The 13,061-nt window shown below is 35.7% G+C and overlaps 1 protein-coding gene across 1 annotated transcript in view; it reads left to right on the top strand.

Annotated features, from left to right (window-relative positions):
- ajap1 (adherens junctions associated protein 1) overlaps positions 1–12,745 on the top strand; it is a 53,821-nt gene extending 41,076 nt beyond the window's left edge. Inside the window, exons 3-6 of the mRNA XM_084138501.1 lie at positions 3,316–3,403; positions 5,236–5,478; positions 6,497–6,619; positions 8,058–12,745. Coding sequence (XP_083994627.1) covers positions 3,316–3,403; positions 5,236–5,478; positions 6,497–6,569 — 404 coding nt within the window. The 3' untranslated portion in view covers positions 6,570–6,619; positions 8,058–12,745. The remainder of the gene's footprint in view (positions 1–3,315; positions 3,404–5,235; positions 5,479–6,496; positions 6,620–8,057) is intronic.
- Positions 12,746–13,061: the final 316 nt, after the last annotated feature.

Raw genomic sequence — 13,061 nt, 5'->3', positions numbered from 1 at the left:
GGTCTGCGGGCTGTGCAGAAAACCTCTACCAGTAATGTATTTTTACAGTAGTGAAAATGTCTATAGACAAAATGCATCTAAAAAATAGTGGAGGTCACAAAGTAAGCTGCTGCGGGAAACGTGCATAACGCAAGACGTCCAAAAACGTGAGAATGCTTTACACGTGAGTTTGGTTGAAGCCCTTCATTTAAAGTTCTTCGTGGCTTGCCATTTCAGATGCTTTGACAGGCCCCGTTCAGTGCATTCAGCGTTTGACTTACAGCTATATCCTTATACATAAATGTTTTCTATTTCTATTTTTCATAAAAGGTTCGTCCTGAATGCAAACTTCACGGACTTCACTGATCGAGTGCAACAAAAAGGGAGCGCAGTATTTCTGACTGAAATACCCAATATTATTTTTCCATTGGCTTATGGATTATTCTTGCAGAAAATAATTTGCTCTGTGAAAAACAAAAGTTTATGATTCTTACATGTTTCGTTTGTCATGATAATCTTCACAAATGGACCCAACGTCTATGAACTTTGCAGCCTAAATACAATCGCCAGAAGTAAAAAGCTAAACATAGGCTATAAATGAACTACACGGTTGCATGACTTCAAAGCCACCACCACTAATAATCTGACAACTCTTTCAGTCTTTATTTAAAAAATATTTTCTGTGAAAGTTTGAGGTAGCAAAGTTTGCAAGAGTGGACTAGTGAGTAGATGAAATTACCTGTTCAGTGTGATGTTTAATGTTCCTGACAACTTCTATTCAACCCCCCATTTAGCCATTTGTTAGCAACCACCTTTTTCAAGACAAGTAAAATCCCAAGGGGGTATTACTGATGTATTTTATGTCGTAGAATAAAACATGAAAAAATATTGAGCTTATATTAACCACAGAACTTATTTCAGGAATTTAAACAAAAACTGCTTCAGTAAACCTATTTGACTTCTGGACGATGGAACCGAAAGTGCTAAAACGCGATGTGAAATTTACTGAGATTTTAAAAGCCATTTAATTTGCATTTATTTGCATTTCTTTTTCAGTTACAAAAACATAATTGAAGCATATTAAGTGTAATAAGTGTTTTGTTACAGTTAATTCTCTTAGACAAATATTTATTCAACTTTTTTAGTATGCTTGCTGAAGTAAGACTAGTTAATATGAGGAGTTTGCAATTCTCATACATTCTCAATGTAACATTAAGAGCACAGCTCAGCAGAGCTTGTTGGCCTTCAGGGCTAATGTAATCTGTCAGAACTGGCCCAGATGTAACGTCACATTCACACATACATGTACAGGTGTGTAAAAGGCGTTTAACTCTCTCTCTCCCCGTTGTTTATATCCCTCTCTCTTTCTTTTGTCTCTCTCTCTCTTTCTTTTGTCTCTCTCTCTCTCTCTCTCTCTCTCTCTCTCTCTCTCTCTCTCTCTCTCTCTCTCTCTCTCTCTCTCTCTCTCTTCTGGTATTGATTATTCAGCCAGAACTTGAGGGACTCAGCACCCCACAGGTCTCTAGGGTTAAGTAAATCGGTCCAGTGTTTCTTCGTACAGCAACACAGTATAGCACAACTTGACCCTTCCTGCCAGAACTGAGACATGCCTGTAATTGACTCTAAAATGAGACACGCCTAATACAAGGGCACTAGAAAGAGAAATGATGTGCAACTTGACAAACACACACACATAGCACAGGCACTTATATGTGCTGCCCTGTTATAAATAGATAAATAAAAAAAATGCATTAGGAATACATTTGTGAGATGATATATCTCTTATTTTACTATATACTGAATAATGCAAACAGTCAGACAGTGTAGTGGTTGCAAACTGAGGACTGTGGTTTAATTAATTATTCTGTTAATCTCCAAAAGAAAAAGAAAAGTCCTGAGTTTGTTTTTGTTTACTGCCAAACACTGTTTTAACTTAATTTTTTTTTTTCTGGCCACCCCAAATATACCAAAATCAAATTGAGGAAGATAACTTTTTGTTCAGATTCCTTCCTGGTTATGATACGCCTGATGCAGTCTTCATGACAGCAAATATTCCATGCAGCACAATCCAGTCAACATGCATTACTGTAAATCTCGTTTCAGCCTCAGATATTTTTGGCAGAAGCAAAGTATATGGGTAGTTGATGCATAAAATGTCAATTTAAACTAAAATCAAGATGCACAAGTTATGTTTTTCACGTTTTTACCTTCATTCATTCATTTAAAGGGTCCTGTGGTGTGATAAATAAATTATGCAATTGTATAAATATTGCATTTAGTCTCTCAATTAATATGAGATCTTAAAAACTGCATGCATAATAACTGTAAATTTTAAATGATTTTAATCGTCAATGTCCCAAAAGGATTTCATGTCAGCTACCCATAGATCACACTAAGGAGCATTTGCATAGACTCAAACTTTGTACTTGAATTCGTAATGTACAGAGGTGGCATACAAATATTTGCAGTGTATGTCTTTCAATAAAATATCAAAAACACAAAATGAGTAGACAAATGTAACCACGATAACATTATGAAAGAACTTGCATAGCAAATTAGTGCACACTCATATGAACTGTCCTATATTCCGGTTGATGCTTAGTCCCATGTGAAGCTTCTGTGCCAGGTGTTATAAGGTTAACTAGTGTTATAACTCTGAAATGGTTCTGTGAATAAATTAATGTTGTAACTGTGAAACTCCTTTTGGTACTGCAAACTAACCACTTAAATAAATGCACCCAGCTGTAATGCATTCTCATTTCCTAGATACTTTAATATGGATGCTGCTGTTCCTCGCAGACCCGCACACAAACACTTTAATATTGATGGGGAAATCCATAAAATTGCTTCCTTCACTCTTATCAGCTCCAGCAAGAAATGGAAGTCGTGGCACTCTTTATATCTAAAAGTCTGTAACTGCGGCTCCCCGCGGGGTCTCATTTCTATCCATTCAGGAGTGACGGAGTGAGAAAGACAGTGTAGCTCATAGTTCTTGTGACACTCTTTATTCTGGAACAGAGAGTTCTTGTTCTGCATTAATTGTTGTTTGCTGACCTTTAGCCAGCTGGTGTGATTGCCATCTTCTCCCTGTTGCTTTCAGTCAAGCTGTTTCATAGTCCAGACCTTGTGAAATGGTAAAATAAATGGACCGACTGAATTACTTTCATGGTGGCAGACAGGGCTTACAAAAAGCTATGGTGGCGCAGAGGGAGCAGTGCATGTTAAGATGCAGTATCAGTGTTATTGCAATCAAATACCTTACAAAAGGCACTGGCGCTCATGTTAGTTGCCATGGAGACAGTGATAACTATGCTCTCTTTGTTTTTCTCTTCTTAGGTCTGGCTGTTCACCAGATCATCACCATCACTGTGTCCCTCATCATGATCGTCGCAGCCTTGATCACTACTCTAGTCCTTAAAAACTGGTAGGAAACATTCTTTTCTTTCAGCAGTGTGCCAATGACTTTTCTGTCTGTCTGTCTGTCTGTCTCTCCCTATTCATATCCCTCTATCTGTTTATCATCTTTTCAATCTGTCCTTCTCTATCCCTCTGTATGTCAATGTGGACAGTGACCCCTTATTGCACCAAACAATGCAGACACAATCGCTTTTTTCCCAAACTCAGTGAGCTTCCTCCTTAGGCAGCATTTTATGGCACCTAAGATAATTTCTTCTTTTTGATTTGAAAAATCTCTTGACAATAATTATAAACTGTAATGTTCATTATCGAGATTAAATACATAATTACATAAATCAATTATTAGTACTAATTTACACTAGTTTGTGTGTCATATTTATATTTATGCTGAAGTATCCATTCTTCTCAAGTTATTGCAGTGAAATCAATCGACAGGCGAGTCACTTCTGCTGCCTATGTAAAGTGTTTCAGATCAGTCATAGCCCCTTTCACACATTCAGTCTTTACTGGTAAATAAACAACACCCTGGCCCACCCAATCAGGAGCTTGACCCATCCTACGTCAAATAACGGCCGATTACAATATTGGTGCCATGTTCAATTCAGAGATCATGCTTTTCGGGGTGCTTGGTATCAAAAATCTGCTTCCCATTCATCAGTGCTGTGACTCTGCAGTTACTATTGTGTAATATAGTAGCTCTAGTACTAAAGTAACTATTATTCATCTTGTGTTTTTAAGAGCAAAATAACATTCTGAGTAGGGATGCACCGATACCACTTTTTCCAGAACGAGTCTGATACCGATACTGTCATTTTTGGTACTTACTGATATCGTAACCGATACCTGTATTTTCACTGCATTTGTAATTTTTAAATGTATTAGTAGAGAAACCAAAAGAATATCAATCATATTAGTTGGCTAAGTTATTTTCATGCTTAATTAAGCCTGCTAAAATGCATTGTATGAACTTCTGTTACTTTCACTGTTCATATTGCTCTATCATATTTTATCTTTCATTTAATAGTACAGTACAGCACATATTTAGAGCTGCTCCAGAAGGGCTCAGTGCTGAGGATTGGGTCAGTGGTACAAATGTTTAGAGAAAAGTGAAATATCAATTATTTATTCCAAATTTGATACTACAACAAAACTACAGTAATCAAGTGAGAAAAAACACTGCATATTTATTACTGTATAAATTAAATATAGATGCATCTTTTTGTAAAGTTACTAAAGGTAGCCTATTTAGTCAAGAGCAGTGAGTCATTTATTTGTCCTTTGTTTGATTGAACATTAAATTGAACCGGTATCGGGCTCATTTACTCGTACTCGTAAAAATGCTCCGATATGCATTCCTAAATGTGTGATCATCCCCTTACGCCTGTCACTCAGAAGTAAAACAAAAAAAAAAAAGTAGCTAAAATGAAACTAAAGTGCTTCACCTCATCTAGGTGGGTGAAGAAACCGGCTCAGCGTTTAAAGGTCATTTACAATGATTGAATTCAGAGTTTGCCAGTATTGTGGTATGTGAATGGTATCTTACCAGTAAAGAGAGAACACTGTTGCTTGTGTGAACAGCACATTTGCGTATTTACTTAAAGTCATTCTGATAATTTTACGTTAATTTATCGGGATTTCTGTGTGAAAGGGGCTTATGAGGTTTCATTTCAATTAGGATGCCTATTTATGAAATTCACAGCAAGGCAGCTCACTAGGTTTTTGGAACAGAGCTAATATGTCTGTGTCTGTCTCCCCAGTTCGTGTTAAATGTAGGACAGACACAGCGGTTCAAGGTATGATTTTATGTTGGCTTTGTGAATTTGGTGCGTGTTTTTGTAGTTGTGCGCAGTCCGGGAATGGCCGACACAGCAGCCATCAGAGAAAGATCAACCAGCAAGAGGAGAGCTGTCAGAATCTGACCGACTTCACGCCTGCCCGCGTGCCCAGTAAGGTGGACATCTTCACCGCCTACAATGACAGTTTACAGTGCTCACACGAGTGCGTTCGGTCTGGCATACCGGTGTACACGGACGAGATGATCCAGCACACACCCATCTACAAGACCTCCTACAATGGAAACAGGCAAGAGGACATGATTCATATATATTCAGTAGGATCAACTGGGCTGGATGTTGGAGCTGCTGACCAAGTTGTTTGGAAAGCGAGTCGACTGCATTGACCGTACTTTCTTACAGGGTTTGGCTTCCTCATAGCTTAGAGTGTTTAGTGCTGACAGAAATAATGTTCATTCTGAAAACTTGAACACTTGACCATATTATGCACAAATGTATAAATTGCTGTTTAAAGTGCACATCACATCTGACCCCTGCAGTTTACTATTTTTAAACTAAATTTCACAATCCAGGTCATCCAAGGTCACCTAATTTATTTATATTCTTTTTTTATATATTTTTAACAGTGGGACTTTTAACTATCAAGCTGTGTTTTAGCTTATAGACAGTTTGCATGTTAAAACCTTCTCAGAAAAGTTAAATTCATCCTCTTTAATGCCCCACCACTGCAGCCATTCACACGCAGACAGACTCTTTGGCATTGCGTCTCATGCTGCGTGAGCTATTTGTGAGCTATTTATGACAGCTTGTCAAGTTCAGTAAAACTTTTAAAATGCAGTGGTCTCAAAAGCCCTGCATTCTGTTCCATTCAAACTGTTTTTGAATGTGTCTTTGTTTGAAAATACATAGTTTCATATTTTTCTTTGCTACAATCGTCAATTATAGAATAATTTAGTCTTTAATGTGCATTTTGGAAATAACCAGTTTAATCTGCCAGAGAGTCATTATTTTTCAGATAAGTATGTTGAGACAGTTGTGTAGTCTTGCTTTTTGTCCTTCCATTGCCCTCGCCTTTATAAAAGACTGAGTATGGGCTTAAATTGTATGAATAATTTCAGTGCTGCTTCATTTAATACTGTATGCTTCAGAATACAAAACCTAGATGAGAGGGTTTAGAGGAAATGTAACTGTGGGCGCTTTTGTTTGTGGTATAATGCCATTTTAAAAAAGAGAGTCTTGAATCAGGGAGTGGGACAGAAGTGCTTATATCTGCAGGATTGAAGAGCTGATCTGTCTGTTTATTTCAGACCGTCGCCCACTGAAAGGCAGCTAATCCCTGTGGCCTTTGTGTCTGAGAAATGGTTCGAGATCTCCTGTTGAGGCCCTTTTACTACCTTTGGGTTGAGCCCACGTCTTCAGTTTGTGTCCTGGTACGTACTATATTTCGTATGGCTCTAAAATTCACATGGTGTAATTTTGGCATGGTTTTCCAGTGCTTGTGTTCTTTCTAGAAATTCACAGTTCCTCGGGGTTCAAAAAGAATAGTTCACAAGTCATAGAATTTAAATGAGTTGCTTGTACTGTAGCTCATATACTTTCAAAAATGTTATCCTCCATTCACCAACAGCAGAAATATTAGGTGATGTGACAATATACAATGGTAACACTTACATTATATTAGGTAACATGAACTAACAATGAAACAGTCATTTGTTTTTAAGGTCTCATTAGATTGTGTTAAGAAACATTAACAGTGAGCAATGCATATGTTACAGTATTTATTAATCTTTGTTAACATTAGTTATAAAAAAATACAACTGCTGACTGTTAGTTACCTCAGGTTCAATAATAATATTAACACATACAACTTTTGATTTTAATAATGTATTAGTAAATGTTGAAATTTAGCTTGTGTTAAGAAACATTAACAGTGAGCAATGCATATGTTACAGTATTTATTAATCTTTGTTAACATTAGTTATAAAAAAAATACAATTGCTGACTGTTAGTTTCCTCAGGTTCAATATTAATATTAATAATATATAATATTAACATACAACTTTTGATTTTAATAATGTATTAGTAAATGTTGAAATTAACATTAAGATTAAGAAATTCTTTAGAAGTATTGTTCATTGTTAGTTTACTAATAGTTGACTAATAATAAAAAATAGAACCTTATTGTGAAGTGTTACCAATTAATTAATCTAGTTTAATGTTAATTTCTACATGTACTAATATACTTTTTTAACATTTCAAGTTGTAACATGTCAGTTAATGCATTATATATATTTTTAGAGTATTTTATTTAAAAGTTATACACTATCAAGTCTTGTTCTATTTAAAGGGATTGTTCACCCAAAAATTCTGTCATTAATGACTCACCCTCATGTCATTCTAAATCTGTAAGACGTTCATCTTCGGAACAAAAATGAAGATTCCCTTTCTATCCCTTCATAGACAGCTACACAACTGCCAGCTCCGTTTACCACAACTGACGTGTGAGTTGATGAATGTTTAAATGTGAATAAAAGCCTAAATTCAATCTGTTCATCATATAAAACGATCGAGATTTAAGAAAATTTGGACTAAGCCACTCAATTCAAATGGATTAGTTTTACGATCTCAAAAAGAGTGTCAAACTGTCAGTTGCGTAGGCTGTCAATGGAGGGACAGAAAGCACTGAGATTTCATCAAAAGGATCTTCATTTGTGTTCCGAAGATGAACGAAAGTCTTACGGGTTTGGAGCGACATGCAAGTAATTAATGACTCGACAGAATTAAATTATTTGGGTAAACTAACCCTTTAAAAAGTGATATCAGTTTAATATTCAAACTCAACTAAAATTTAATCTTCTGTACTTTCAGGATCTCATTGGAAAATCTGTGAATCAAACACAAAAACACTAAAACACAATAAAGCAAAACAAAACCACAAGAACAACAACGACAAGCAATCACAGAGATGGGAACTGAGACGAACTGGCAGTTTTGTACAAATGTTGGATCTCTCTAGAAATGGACTGAAGATGTTTATTTTTCTAGACTGATGCAGTGCTATGGAACCACTCCCAAATTATTTTCCATAGACATGTGATCATTTTAGAGATGATATAGAGCTGATATATTATATACGTGTATTACTGCACATGTGGGTGTGCTGGAGTGGAGTTCGGCTGCGGAGAGGCCGCGGGGACGCTCTCTGACACGACACGTCTGCTTGTGTGGAGAAAACACTCTCCTGAACTTTGTGCCAATAATGCCATTATGTGCCACTACATATATAGATGGGACGCGTTTAGTTTCGTGGAAAATTACTGACACAACATCAAGTAATTTCAGTGACTGTCTCCCAATATCAATCTGTCATCCGTTTTTGTATAAAAAGTATGAATATGTATTTGAAATATGTTTTGAAATAGCTGAGGAAATGTGTTACAAATGTCCAAAAAATATTTATATGGAGCACTATTCATTTAGATGAAAGAAAAAAAAAGTAAAAAATGAACCCAGTGAGGAATAGTACAATACCCAGGTTTTAATTTCACTACATTGTTACTAGACCCCGTTTTAAAGGAATAGTCTCTATTTTTATACAAACGAGGACACTAATGAGTCAGACAGACCTAATTTAACTGGACTGTTGGGACTGTTAATCTGCGAGTGGAAGTTCAGTGAAATGTTAAAGGGTTTTTCTTTTCTTTTCTTTTCTTTTTTTTCCCCTTTTTTGTTAAAGCTACCAAACAATATGGATGCCAGATTCAGTATTCATTCAAAGCTTATTTGATTTGCCAAAGCCATGCTTCAGACGCTTGTTGAGTTTCTGTTTCTTATCACTGATGAGAAATTACCTGTACTGGTTAATCATGTTTACGGACTCACAGACCCTCAGAGAGCCATTAGTTTGAGGGTCGATCCTAAATAACACAATCAGTTACCCATTAGAACATTATAAAATAGCTAATAAACCACAACATTTTAATTTCAAAGCTTAATTTGAATAAAGACAACATTCAACAGTTATCAGCTTTGTGCATAGACTCAAAACGAACAAAAAATTGTATGTGTACTTGATTTTTGTGCCTACTTGATTTAATTAGTTTACCTCTATATTGGAATCTGAAACAAAATCATGAATGTCACTTTCTTTGTGTGCTACGTTCTACTTTTTAATTTAAGCTAATAGTTTATTATTTATTGTTTTTCACAGTTTGATTTATTTGAGCAGAACTGACTGAAAGGCAAATATTCCATCAGCAGAAACAGTAACGTCTAGTGCCAATCATTTTAATAGCAATCAAAAATGCAGTAATATAAAAACAGCTCGAAACTTGCCAATCAGTTTCAGTTATTGATAAAGCCAGTGGAAATAGACGAACATTTGGAGGTGTGTGTGTGTGTGTGTGTGTTTGTGTGTACGTGTACGTGTACGTGTGCGTGTGCGTGCGTCTGTCTGAGATCACAACACTCTACTCAAGCATCACTAGACCAAAGAGCTCCATTGTGGCTAGCAGTATTCTGTACATGATAAGTATAGAAAATAAGAGGGAGGATAACTATATAATTTTATCCCAAAAACAGATGTTTAATGGTTACAATTACACATTGTACAAAGGCAAACACTGTGAAGGAGGAAAAAAGTTGTTTGCAATAGTCTGTCTCTGAAAGTGAAACGTCTTGGAGTAAATTTAATCATAGGTTTTCAGATGTTACTCAAAATGTTTATAACCAGTAGAGTTGTGATTCCTGTTTTCATATTCAGAAGACAGCAATACATATAAAGTTATGTCAACCCCCACCCCAACTGTCCATAATTAATTGACCAGTTTACCAGTTCATGTGAATCACACTGGCCAATCAGGTTAGATATTTAATAATCATATATCATATTGAACACTAAAGCTCTGTATTATGTACATGTGTAAATGTGTTTTCTATATATTTACCTTTATTCTATCTTGTGTGATTTTTTTTTAAGCTTTCTTTTTTCACAGGATCAGTGGAAAAAGCTTTGAAAAAGGTTTTTGTTTACATTGCATAAGTCGCTGCAGATGTTACAGACGTTGTGCCAAGCCTCAAAAACACTTGTTTCTGCTGTAGCTGTAGTTCTCTTAATAATTAGGATATTCCAGGTCATTTGCGTCACATTTTAATACTAGGAAACTTCATGGGAGATGCATTGAAGGCATTTTGCCGGTTTCTAGAGTAAGATTGTTTTTTGTTTACTTGATTGTCCGGCAGATAGGCAGTTCGAAATCCATCCGAAGAAGAATGTGCTAAATGAGACACTTTTTGTTTTGTTGGTTAAATTGTATTAAAAAACACTTCAAGTGTTTGTCATTCTCATTCTCCCAGAGAAGGACAATGGCTCCAAATCATCTCAGTCGACAGCTCAATAAACTGAACGTCAATTTAAAAAATAAATAATAATAAACCTGAATAGACGACAGGCCCATGTGACTGCCGGCACAGGATGTTAAGATTTGTGCTGTGAGTCTGATAAACATGTCTGGAGTTTGACTGAGTGTGGAATGTTGATTTGCTCTTCAGTCTTGACACAGAGCTCAGAATCAGTTGAATTAAAATCAGCTGGATAAAAGGTTAATTGACGCTGTGCTAAGCCCCGCCTTAAACACTACTGACCTATTCTACCTTAGCAACTGTTGCCATTTGGCATAATAAGACAAGCATTTGCTCTACTTTAAGTTTTTTGAAGTGTGTTTGGATAGTTTTAAATGCAGTTTCAAGGAAATAAAAAATATAATATAATATGTCAATATATTATATTATATTATAGTAAAACATTTAGCCTTGACTTTGCCAAGATTTCATAACATTATTACATAATTAAATAGATCCTTATGGGTTTAGTTCACCAAAAAATTAAAATTCTGTCATTAATTACTCTCCCTCATGTCGTTCCAAACTCAAATTTCCAAAGCGATCGTGTCTCTTCAGAAAATTTGGACTGGGATTAGTTGTATGATCTCTTTATGAATTTTTTGAAGCGTCAAAGTGGTAGTTGCGTAGCTGTCTATGGAGGGACAGATTTCATCATAAAGATCTTCGAAGATCTAACGAAAGTCTTATGGGTTTGGAATGACATGAAGGTGAGTAATTAATGACAGAATTTTCATTTTTGGGTGAACTATCCCTTTAAAGAATGGAAATTCCCTTTCCCTTTTTAAAAAATGGGGGATAACTATAATTTGCACTTTTCATTCCAACCCATGTAAGAATATATGTTTTTTTTTAATTATTATTTAACTGCAAGTCATAATTTTTATGTAAATCTCCAATCACTTCCTATGGTAGGTTCTGTAAGGCTTTTCTAAGTGGGCAACAGTAACGAGTAACAAAAGGGGGCGGAGCTTAGCGAAATGGTCAATTGACCGTTTTCATCTGTGCGTTACACCTGAATGTGCTTTCTCATTCATTTAGAGTTCATCAGAACGTTCTCTGAATTATACCTGCTGAATCCAGTGCAATATATTGTTTTTCTTATATATATATATATGAAAAAATGCTTCTAAATAAGAGCCCTCCTCATTGTTGACATGTAAATCACACACTGCTTATTGTAAAGGCTTATTTTGTTGTGTTGTAATTTTTTGTTTTCATGTTGTACTATACTCAGGCATCATCTATCTATGAACATGTTATTTTATAAAAGACAAGTATTTAATGTTTACGAACAGGAATCTGGCTTTGGTTCTGTTAGACTTTTTTTTCTATTATTATTATTATTATTATTAGCAACGCACATTTGCAGAGTCATGTTTCACGATGACAGGTTTCATATGGTGCAGAACGTACTCCCAAACCCCAACCCCTCCCCAAAAAAAGCCCAGGGCTGTCAGGAGAGATTATGCCAAATTCCTCCTTGTGTGACAGAGATCCGTAAAAAGCGCTTAAACATAGAAACCGGAAACTCTTTGCTGAGGCTTAGTCAGGGAGTATCTGAGATGGTCTTTGGCTTTTGATTTGCTGCAGGTACAATTTATTACATTGCTCCATATTCCAGTCGAAAACAACCTGACAAATGTCCTGTTGTTGCCATAGAAATAAAAACTTTGTACTTTGTGTACCTTAACTTTTTATATTTGTGTCTAATATATCGATGAGTACCTCTTTTTTCTTTTATATAAGATCTATGAATATAGTACACAACACAATAAACAAGAAAACACATGAAAACACATACACGGATGCTGTATGAACTAACAGTCTCTGTGTCAAAATAGTGCTGTGTACTTTTATTTTGTGTCTTTGAGTCTCTCTCTTTCTCTTTTTGTAGGTATTGGTAAAGTTACATTTCCAGGTGACATTGATTTTGATTCTTGTTCTAAAGCTCTCTGTGTTTTGGCCACTGTAAATGCAGCTGTCATCAGAATGAATCTGTACATTTAGTACTCTCTCAAGTTGCTATTAATAAGATGTTAAAATGAAATGGGCTGTCTTTCTATAAACACCATCAAATGTTTGTAAAATGATTATGGGGTGTTATTTGGACTGGGAAAATGATATTGAAAATAAAAGTCATTCAAAAAAGAAAATCGACGTATGCTGGCATATTACTGCTGATTGTTTAGTGAAAATATTTATTTCAGGTTCCACACATCCAGCGCTATTTGCGAAAATTGCATTTCGTGAACAAGATTGTTGGGAGCTTCGAACATTTAATCTCTTTTTGACTGAGCCAGATAAGATTGTTTTGAGACATCTTTGTATTTTTTTGCTAAACCATCAGGACTTGTCCCACAGCAGCACCAGACATGAAAAAGTCTTACCAGGTTTTAACCAGATGGACCGCTGTATGATTTCCCACAAAATATAACATTGTCTTGCCATTTATCAAAAGACTAGGCCTAA

The sequence above is a fragment of the Abramis brama genome, assembly GCF_963993115.1.
Source record: "Abramis brama genome assembly, chromosome: 16".
Classification (NCBI taxonomy): domain Eukaryota; kingdom Metazoa; phylum Chordata; class Actinopteri; order Cypriniformes; family Leuciscidae; genus Abramis; species Abramis brama.
The sequence above is the reverse complement of the archived record's forward strand: the minus strand, read 5'-3'. Positions and strand labels throughout refer to the sequence as shown.